This window comes from Cheilinus undulatus, linkage group 14, assembly GCF_018320785.1.
Source record: "Cheilinus undulatus linkage group 14, ASM1832078v1, whole genome shotgun sequence".
Taxonomy (NCBI): domain Eukaryota; kingdom Metazoa; phylum Chordata; class Actinopteri; order Labriformes; family Labridae; genus Cheilinus; species Cheilinus undulatus.
The window spans coordinates 23,322,127-23,332,865 of record NC_054878.1 but is presented as its reverse complement, the minus strand read 5'-3'; the positions used below and the strand labels follow the sequence as shown (position 1 = coordinate 23,332,865).

The window sequence follows — 10,739 nt, the reverse complement described above, 5'->3', positions numbered from 1 at the left end:
AGAACATTTTGGTGCCCTGCAAGATGCAAGCTGTTTTTTATTTATTTTTAGAGATTGCTTCCTTCAGGTTCACCACCTGGTCTGTTTGGTTTCGATGAGCGTGCATTACCGTAGTCTGTTATATCAGTTCCATGTAATCATTGTCACATAGCCAAAGGTGTAGCCTCATTGTTATTATTATCAGAAACAAACCAGCATTTTTAACATTCCCCACAGATAAGCCAGTGGCTCCTCATGATAGTGATGAGGAAAATGACATTATCATTAAGCACTGCACCACAGAGGTGTTCACATCTGAAGACTCTTTGACTTTGAATTGAGCCAACTGCATGAAGAAAAGATGAAGCAGCTCTTTGGTTTCTACATTTTTGCCTCCGTTTTACTCAGATGGTTGAGTGCAACCACAGGTTCTGATGGAGCCACAGCTCCAGGTGATATTATGATTGGTGGATTATTCCCAGTACATGAAAGTGTGACTGATAGAATGAACAGCAGTGAGGACAGAGCCTGCAACAGGTATGCTTTAGTTCTAGCACCGGTGTTGTTCTGGGTTCTGTGGAATAAAAAGGTAAATGTGGCCATAAAAGCAGAGCATATAGGATCTAACATGTCTTATTGTATCACACAGGTTCACCGTTGCTCGACTGGTCCAGTCTCTGATAATGGTGCAGACGGTGGAGGAAATAAATAAAAGTGGGGAGCTGGGAAACCTGACTCTTGGATATCATATAGTGGACTCCTGTGCTGATGTTACCACAGCCCTGAAAAACGCCATGTCCTTTATGAAACGCAACAGTGAGTACAGTCTAGAAAATGTCTATGTTAAAAATTCCATTTAAATATGATAACAAGGACACCCACTGCATTTGGTGGGGCACCCACACAAAAGCATCTATAGTGAAGTAGTTAAGATAGTTAAGGTAAATTTTTTTTAAAATCTATTGTATTACCACCTATATACTGAAACAGATGATGAATTATATACTTTTCAAAGATCTCAGAGAGGCTCAAGGCTTTGTCTGCTTTGAATTTTTCAAAATTAGATTGACCCATATGAGCTGAAACCAAGATAAAACGCTTTTTAAATAGTAGATACAAAGTTGGAAAGAAAAACATTCAGAGGCCTTTTGTCTTAGGTTTTTCATCAATTACACAATGAAACTCACTATCTATTTTTGACAGCAATGTCTCAGAAAGCAGCTGACATTAGAACAATGTTGAATCAACATCAATCTGTCAACCTTTATAACCCTGAAACAGCGTCAGAACTGAGCGGTTCAATTTCAGTTTTGACCTCAGTTAACATTGAATCAATGCTTAAATCAAAAGGAAAGATAAACAATAAATCAACGGTCCCCCAAATCTCTCAACCACAGATACAGAACCTAAATGCACCCCCTTGGATGTTTTATCTAATTGATTCTATGACGAGACCTTTTCAACTCCAGCCTTAAATTCTCTTTTTAATTGAAGTCTGGGCTCTGACTCTGCCACCCCAGAACATTCACCTTGTTGTCTCTAAACCATTTCTGTGTAGCTTTCGCTTTATGCTTTAGGCCATTGTCTTGATGGAAAATAAGCCATAGTTCTCTTGCAGACTGAATAAGGTTGTCCTCCAGGATTGTCCTCATTCATTTTTCCCTCTACCTTTACAAGTCTTCCAGGGCCAGCCTCTGGGAGGCGTCCCCACAGCATGATGCTGCCACCACCCTGCTTTACAGTGGGGATGGTATGTTTGTGCTGATAAAGTTTGGTGTCTGCCAAACATAGTGTCTTGTCCGATGACCAAAAAGCACCATTTTGGTCTCATCAGTACAAAGATGAGAATTTCTTCCATTTGACCATGGAGTTGCACAGTCACTCAGTTTGTGAGAACAACTTACTCTAGGCAGATTTACACATGTGCCATATTCCTTCCATTTTTTGATGATGGTTTTAACAAGGAATGGAACATCTGGGGAATTTTAAGTGCCTTTGAAATCTTTTTGCATCCATTCCCTGACTAATACTTTTCAACAACCTTTTCTCTGAGTTGCTTGAAGTGTTCTTTTGTCTTTATGGTTAAAGACCATGGACCTCTCTTGGATTAGGTCAGTCACTTTAAAGGGGGTGGACATTTATGCAGTAGCTTATTTTACCTTGGATATTTTTACTGAATTTGCATTACTGTATACAAATCTGTTTTCATTTTGGCATTAAAGAGGGTTCTTTGTCAAAAAAGCCAAATTTTATTGCTCATGATTGATTTATAAAATGAATAAAAGGGTAAAACAAGGGGGTGAATCCTTTTAATAGGCAGGGGTTACAAGCAAAAATGCATAACTAAAATTCAAATATTAGCCACCCACCCTCCCAAAAAGACCACCAGTGGTCTTGCCGATAAAAACAAGGCCACACATTCTCTCTATTTCTATCTCTATTATTTATAAGGAGTTGTATAAAAAGTAAAAAAAAAAAAAAAAAAGAATAATAAAGTAAGTTATCAAGTTTTACATGTAGAATTTGAGTTATAAGATAAATAGTTGTTGGTAAATATTTACTTTTTGTAATGACTGAAAATACTTTGTTATAAGTATAGTATTCAGTTTAATATGTCAATATACTACACCTGTTCATATTATTAAAATGTAAACATTTTAACAAGTGTTTTCATATAGCAGCAGATCCCAGCATGGATGGTGAAAAGAAGCCCTCCCCACCTGTCTTGGCTGTCATTGGTGGGTACTACTCTGAGATATCCATTGCAGTTACGAGGCTACTCAACTTGGAAAACATCCCACAGGTATAGCTGAGCTCAAAGACTAACTCTTGATTTACAAGAAAAGAAGGAGTGATTTTGGATAGCACTTGTGGATGAAAACATTACAGCAAGAAACATCAGTATGTCTTAACACACTGGATATGTTGAAATAAGGTTTCTGTAAACATGTGAAATCACTGAGATCTTCATGTGACTGCATTTTTGAGCACCAAAATAAGGTTTTCCCCTGTTAACTTGTTTGGTTTCAATTGAGCAGGGCAAACATATGAGCCCATGACATCACCGGTAATGGGGAATCACCCCACCCCCATAATGCTACACCACTTTAAAAATCACCAACCCCTCAATCTTAATTCTGTTGTTAGCAGATGCCAATGCCATCACTGAGAGTTATTAGCCAGCTACATGCTGTGTTTTTATTTATTGTGAGGTAAATTCCCAAATCTATCAGCCATGGTGGCCTACTGGTCATTAAAATATCATAATTGATAGATATGTGCCAGAAAACAGATAATTTAATCCCCAACTTCAGTCACTTTGCTCTGGCACAGATCCAGGCAGCTGTGCTCTGATCAGAAGTTTTTTTTTAATTTGAGAGGATAGTAACTCTTGTGAGTGGCCGTGGCTTTAGCTTATTCAACTGACACGCCCACACCATCCTAGAGCCAATTTTACTACCCTATTTTTTATGATTTTGAAGCTTGATTTTGTAAACTTAGAGATCTTTTTCATGACTGAAATTTAGCCTGGTGGCTCATAATACAGTGGTCTATCATTAAACAAAACTTAAAATATATATATTTTTTATCACTTTACAGGGACTTTAAGTTTGTGCTTTAAGAACACAAACTTTTAATTTAATATTTTTGTTCCTTTTAAGTTTCTTATTGCTGTATTTAATTTGAACATTTCGATGATTATCACCTTGGTTGTTGAACTTATGTAACCAAACCTGCAATCAAAGAGCTTAACAGCTAATTGGTATATACATCACTGGGGATCCCATTGTATAATAAATCATCAACTAGATTTGACCAAAAGACCAAAACACTTTATTGTTAAAGCAGTGCATGGCGTTGCATGGGGTGAGTGTGACAAAGACAAAGTTTCCACGTCCATCTGTCACTGCTGTACATTTCTTCAGTTTAATTGATTCTTTCTACTATTCCCACAGGTTAGTTATGGTTCAACCTGCGGCCAACTCTGTGATAAAACACGTTTTCCCAGCTTTATGCGGACAGTACCAGAGGATGATCATCAAGTTCGTGCCATCATAAGTATTTTAACAAGGAACCAATGGACCTGGGTTGGTTTAGTGGCTACTGATAGTGAAGCTGGTCGCTATGCTGTTGAGCGCCTCCAGGAACATGGCAAAAACAACAACATCTGCTTTGCCTTCATCAGTATTCTCCCAGAAGTTCTGGTTGACAAGTCACTCGAGGATTGTATCAGTGACACAGTCAAAAGTATAACTGAAAACAGAAACGTGAATGTCATCGTGTCCTTTGCCAAAGCTTACCATATGTTGGACCTTTTCAGAAGTCTACTCAAGGATCCTCGAGGCAGGGGGAAAGTTTGGATAGCAAGTGATAACTGGTCAGAATCAACCAAGGTGCTAGGAGAATGGAGTTTAAGTGATGTGGGAACAGTTTTTGGGATCATATTCAAATCTGGAAACACAGAAAGATATAGAGAGTATCTCCAGAATCTTGATGTAGACCCTGATCATCATAAGAACAACACATTCTTGTCTAAATATCTGAAGATAAAACAGAAAGAACAGGCGAGAGGGGAGACAGGCAAGCCAAATGCCAATGCCAGTGAGGGATTGGTACAGAAGATATATCCATCTGGTGTTAATGTGGAGTTAGCAGTCAGAGCCATCGCTAAAGCTGTTGCAGATCTCTGTGTCAACAGGGACTGTAGGACGACAGAGATTACAGCCCTTGGAGGTAAATACACATACGTCTCTATTGGTTAGCAATATTTTGTAGATTCAGATTCATTTTTTAAATTGCCCCTTGTAGAAAAAATCTACACAGAAATATTTGTTTAGTTGTTGCTAGTTTTTTAAAACCCAGAGCAAACTTCATTTAAGCAAAGCATTTAACAGTCTTATACACATGGTTCCCTCTGGAATTGTTTCAAAAAAGGAGGCAAATATTGAACAGAAATGCAGAATGGAACTCAGTAGTTAGTGGTTATGACAGTTATGTGCTCCCAATTGGCAAAAAAATTTTTACAGCAGGTTTAAAATATGACTAAAAATGCTTGAAACTCTCATGAAACATGATTTTCACAGGTTTCAACACTTTTGATTTTTAGCTACGAGTAGCCATGAGGGAAGCAAAGTTTGACATGGATGGGAAAACCTACATGTTTGACCGCAGGGGTGACCTCAACATAGGATATGATGTCATCCAATGGAAACAGACTTCACCATCACAGTTGGATGTGCACTACATTATTGCTGGTTATTGCATACAAAACCAGAGTCTGACTTTCATCTCATCAAGAACATTGCAGGATTACCAAAGGGTAACAGTAAGTATTGGCCTTCAATCTATGAGTTAATTCACTGTTATCATGAATTATTACTCTGTCATTTATGTCTTTGTGATTTTATTCTCTAAATTCATTGTTTATAGATGGCGATTTTGGTCAGTCCACTGCACTATATGCCACTTCCCACGAGGATGAGCCTTATGTTACCCAAATTGACACAATCTTTTTGCCCTGTTAACATTTAAAGCTTATCTTAGCTGTATATAACACTGTTTTTATCAGCAGGTCAATTTCAGGTCATGGTTCAAAGCATTTCTCCCTCTACTACAGGGGTGTCCAAACTCTGGCCCAGGGCCCAAGCGTGGCCCGTGGTCCGCTTTTAGTTTGGCCGGCAGAAATTTCCCTAAATTAAATGGAATATGGCCCACATTAGGACATTAAGCTTGTACTTGACTGTGTTGTACTTATTAGTTTCAGCACAAGGCGGAGCTACCATGCTCATTCTGAAAAAGATAAAAAACTGACAAGATTTTTTGTTTTTATTTAAAACTAAATTGTGACATAAATGGTAAACATGTTGGCAAACAAAATTATGACAGTATCTTGATTTATAATCCTGACTGGCTATTGACCTTGTCAGCCATTTAACCCTACCCAATCACAAGCATATCTTAGTCTAGATTAGATTGGTTTTTACTAACTTTAACATCCTCAAGGTGAGGTTTATGAAAGTAATTCTGCACCATTTATCTAATCACAATTGTCATCCCAATGTCAGGCTGTGCAAATACATCATTGCATTAAAGGCTGAAACTATTTTTGTTTTAAGTTGTACTTGAAAGGTTAGCATTAAAACATGCTACTTGATATTTGCATGTTTTGAGTTGATAAATAAACACTTCAAAATTATCATTATTCTGCACATTTTTTTAAGAACCATGTATCATATTGCAATTGCAATTGCAGTATTGCCCAGTATAATCATAATCACACATTATTACCAAGTCGTGTAGCACTTTATGAAAGTGACCCTGTCATCCTTTATATTTCTGTGTGTGGCCCTTGGTTAAAAAAGTTTGGACACCTCTGCTCTACTAGCTTGGCTGCAGACGATGAACTTAACCTGAAAATTTCATGATGAGGATGCTTTCTTTTCTTAGGCAGGTGTGATTTCCAGATGCTCAAACAGCTGTTTACCCGGCTTCCGGAAGCATTCAGCTCAGGGTCAGCTTGTTTGCTGCTATGAATGCCATGAATGTCCCTTGGAATACTTTTCCAATACCACTGGTAGGTATCAAACTCAAGTACATGCCAGTATCAACGAAGAGCAAAACTGTAGGACTGATATGAAGTAGCACCTTGCTCAGTGTAAAGAACAGGGTACATCTAGCTTTAAGATTGTAATGAGTATTTATTCACTGTTTGCAGATGCAGCAGAGTGTCATCCGTGTAACACCACCACTGAATACTCCTCACTTGGTAGAGACCGTTGTCTCAGAAAGATGGTTGTCTTCATGAAATGGGATGATATTTATCATGAAATACTGTTGGCGTTTACTGCCCTAGGAGCCCTGCTTACCGTCATTGTTGGGATCATCTTCCTCGCACACTGGAATACCCCTGTTGTACGTGCATCGGTTGGCCCGATCTGCCTCCTCCTCCTCTTCTCACTTTTCTTCACATTTGCAAGTGTGACATTATTTGGTGGTAAACCCAAGCTTTGGCAGTGCCAAGCACAACAGGTTGTGTTTGGCTTGAGTTTCACCCTTTGCATCTCCTGTATCATGGTCAAGTCCTTTAAGATCATCCTGGCCTTTGAGTTTGACCCCAGTGTCAAGAGAGTATTGAAAAAGCTCTATAAGCCCTATATCATTATTGCATTATGCTTTTTGGGTCAAGTGCTCATCTGTGCCCTGTGGCTCGCCCTCAAGTCTCCAGAACCTGAATTGGATAAAACAGCAGAAAGAACAGAGCGTCTGTACACGTGCAATGAGACTTCATTAGTTGCATTTGGAGCCATGTTAAGCTACATTGGTCTTTTAGCTCTCATCTGTTTTGGTATTGCTTTCAAGGGCAGAAAGCTGCCTCAGAGTTACAATGATGCAAAGTTCATTACCTTTAGTATGCTCATTTACTTCATCTGTTGGATCATCTTTGGCCCAGTTTATGTAAGCTTCAAAAACCAGTACTGTCCAGCGGTGGAGATGGTCGTTATTCTCATCTCGGCCTACGGCATCCTGTTCTGTCAGTTCATCACTAAGTGTTATATTATTCTCTTCAAGCAGAAAGCAAACACAAAGAGCGCGTTCCTTCGAGATGTTCGAAACTTTTCCTTGGGCAGTGTCAAGGATGAGAAGGATGGAGATTTTGTCTCACCTTCACTGAGCTTGGAGGGAATCCAGAACCCTGCGTTAGATGTAGAGCCCCCAGTGATAGATCCACCAAGATGTCAAAGCCAGCACTCAAGCTCTGATGTGTTACCATGCTCTCTTCCTTAAATCTTGAAACCACAGCTCACTAGGGTGCAACATGACCACAATGTTAAAGATAAGGAACCGTTAGGGAGATATTTAAGCACGCCAGCTGCACTATCACAGGGATTTACAAAAGTCTAAACACATTCAACAAAACTAAATGTACTGCTAGTGTGACATTTGTATTAATTTTTGATTTCACGGTTTTAACAACCTACAAGAACTGTTTTAAAATGTATCATCCAATCAACAATGACAAAACAAAATAGTTTTAACTTAACTTTAAAAATCAAGAAAATCAGCAACAATTGGATACAAACTTAAAGACCCTGTAAAGTGAAAAAAAATCTGTAATTAGGTTTGCTGTATGATAGATCACTGTGTTATGAACCCTCAGGTCAAATTTCAGTCAAAAAACATTTCTAAGTTTATAAAATTAAGACTCAAATCATGAAAATGAGGCAGTTAAATCTGCTCCAGGATAGTGTGGGCGTGACTGTTGAATGAGCTGAAGCCACGCCCACTCAAGAGAAATACAATCCTCTCAAATCAAAAAAATTCTACAATCTGAATTAAGGAAAGCACTCACACCATTAGCCTGCCTCTTGACCTTTTTTTTGACCTTTGAAGAAGAGACAAGGTCAATTTTCTGGCTCAAGTCTCTGTTATGATACTTTAAATGATCCATGGGCCGCTGTGGATGTTCCATCTGTCACATCTTTATGGGCCAGCCAGAGCAACAAAACACATGACGATTAGACTCATCCGGTCAGGAGAAGGGCAAAAACCGTGTTTCTGCAAAAATAATTTAGTGTTGTTCTTTGTTCTTCTTTTAATGAAGAAATGTCATCAAGTTCTGATAAAGCTGACACTACAGCAGCATCCATGCTAATCTCTTCTGCCATAATCGCACCGACCTCTCTTCGCTGCTTACTTACGTCACCACTCCACTGCGCCCGGAAGTACTGCCTCTTACTCCTGATTGGTCCTGCCACTTTCTACTTTACATCCATGTGCAACAACAAACATCTTAGGTAGTTGGTGTTTACAACCAGGGGATTAAACTAAATTACATAAACTCAGATGAAACTATCAGTTGAGCCAGCTGGTAACTCCAAAACCAATTGGGATAAAAGCAAAAACATCTATTAAAACAACAACCCCCCCATAAAGACGTGTTATCCACTTCTCATAAAACTGCTGCTAAAGCTGCACCCTCGCTGCACTCTTCAGTGGTCACTCTTGTTTACAGGCTTGCTATAAAACTAAACCACACCCATAGCCACTAACTCATTCTCCTGAAGTGAGACTGGTTGGTTCAGTCATTCTCTGGCTGAAGGCCAAGTTTCAGCTTGAAGCTCTGCAAGACGGATCTTTCTGATGCTGGACACGGAATCTGGCCAATCCATCCACTTTGCAGGGTTAACCCTCTGAGACCAACGTTGTCAAAAACGACAAGAAGACACACAGGTTATGGAGAGTGAAATAACTTTTAAACCACAAATCGTAGCCGCTTCCTTTTCTTTCCCTGGAAGCCCCTGTTATGTCATTTTAATTGTGCGATCCATGCCTTCGTAGCCCTTATGGTAGCCTCTCTAGCAAGCCTAGAACTTGTAACTTTCTCATGTCAGTAAAAATTAAATCCACACTAGTAACTCCAATACTGAATGTCTTTTAACCTACCTTTAATCCAGTACTTAATCCATTTTCAATAGTTGTTGACTTTTATGGGCATTTGCAATTTTTTTTCATAATAGTTCATGCAAATGTGCATTGTTTTTCACAGTCATGAGAATTTAAACTCAATATTCTTACATTCTCTATATAATTTTTAAATGTTTTTATACATTTTGATGAATTTGGACAAATATTTATGTATATGTGTATGCATTAATATGTAAATCAGTGGGAATATGAATGGTGTTTTTTGTCTTGTTTTGTTCTGATTTTCCCCCCTTCACTTTCCTCCCTTTTTTCTTTGTATATAATGTGTTCAAACCTGTGCTTATGATCAAATGTTCAGTTTTGATTTTCCTTTCAAAATCAATGAATAAAAAGTATATTAACAAATAATAATTGTGTTTAATAATATTGATATTGATCATAACAATTAATAATATTTTGACTTAAAAAAAATTTTGCTCATCAAATCCCAAAAAGAGTTGGTGTCAAAGGCCCTAACTAGCTTCCTCTTTTTGCCTCCCCCCAACTTTTGTGCATGTAATTATATTAATGGAAAACCAAAATTCTCCCAAGCTGTAGTTTTCTTGCAGACTGAATAAGACTGTCCTCCAGGTTTTTTCTAAATTTGCCTTTTTATTTATTTATTTATTTATTTTTTGATGAAGCCCGTCCATGGTGCAAAAAAGTCCAGGACTGCTGTTGTAAAGGAATCTGATTTTTTGATGCAGCTTTTTGCCGTGTGCATCAATGTGGAATCTGAGTGTGAGTTTTTGGTCCAACCAGATACCAAGATATTCATATTCAGAAACTCTTTCAACACTGTGTCCTGTCAAAGTTGTGCTGTAAAAGTTATTCAGCTTGCAGTTAAAAGATGGATGTTAAAATTTGTTAAAGCAGATATAATGTTGTTGATATACCATTTAAATAAAACAGGACCCAGTATTGAACCTTATGGAACTGTATTTGACAGAAACACAGAACAGCACTGCTGATCATGTTCATATACGATGAGAAGGCAACCAAAGTCTCGTATTTAAGCGGTGTTTGGCTGCTTTTCTGATATTACTTTTCAAAATAACACACCTAATAGACTACAGTAAGGCTATTCTTGTAAATTTATGACAATAATCTTGTAAAATTATGAGCTCAGTCTCAAAGTTGTATTTTTTTAAAACCTGACCAAATAGTGTGAAACTTCGAGTTGGCTTGGATTATTGAACAAAGAATTAATTAAACAAGAGATTCATAATGCTAAATTGTACTGTTGAACCTGAGTCAACCAGCGTTAGAAATCTTGAGGGCTGAAGCATTTGTAT

At 38.1% G+C, this 10,739-nt stretch overlaps 1 protein-coding gene across 1 annotated transcript; it reads left to right on the top strand.

The window, feature by feature from the left end:
• Positions 1-340: 340 nt before the first annotated feature.
• Positions 341-7,764, top strand: LOC121521143 (G-protein coupled receptor family C group 6 member A-like). Its single transcript, XM_041804898.1, has 6 exons — positions 341-516; positions 629-795; positions 2,661-2,782; positions 3,936-4,713; positions 6,431-6,553; positions 6,833-7,764. Exons 1-6 carry the CDS (start codon positions 341-343, stop codon positions 7,762-7,764), a joined length of 2,298 nt encoding a protein of 765 aa, XP_041660832.1.
• The last annotated feature ends 2,975 nt before the right edge of the window (positions 7,765-10,739 follow it).

What these genes read in the sequence shown, in the direction of transcription:
- LOC121521143 (XM_041804898.1), top strand. Translation starts at nt 341, where the DNA reads ATGAAGCAGCTCTTTGGTTTCTACATTTTTGCCTCCGTTTTACTCAGA. An exon ending in GAGGACAGAGCCTGCAACAG is followed by an intron (nt 517 to 628) that starts GTATGCTTTAGT and finishes TGTATCACACAG; the next exon opens with GTTCACCGTTGCTCGACTGG. An exon ending in ATACTTTTCCAATACCACTG is followed by an intron (nt 6,554 to 6,832) that starts GTAGGTATCAAA and finishes TTACTGCCCTAG; the next exon opens with GAGCCCTGCTTACCGTCATT.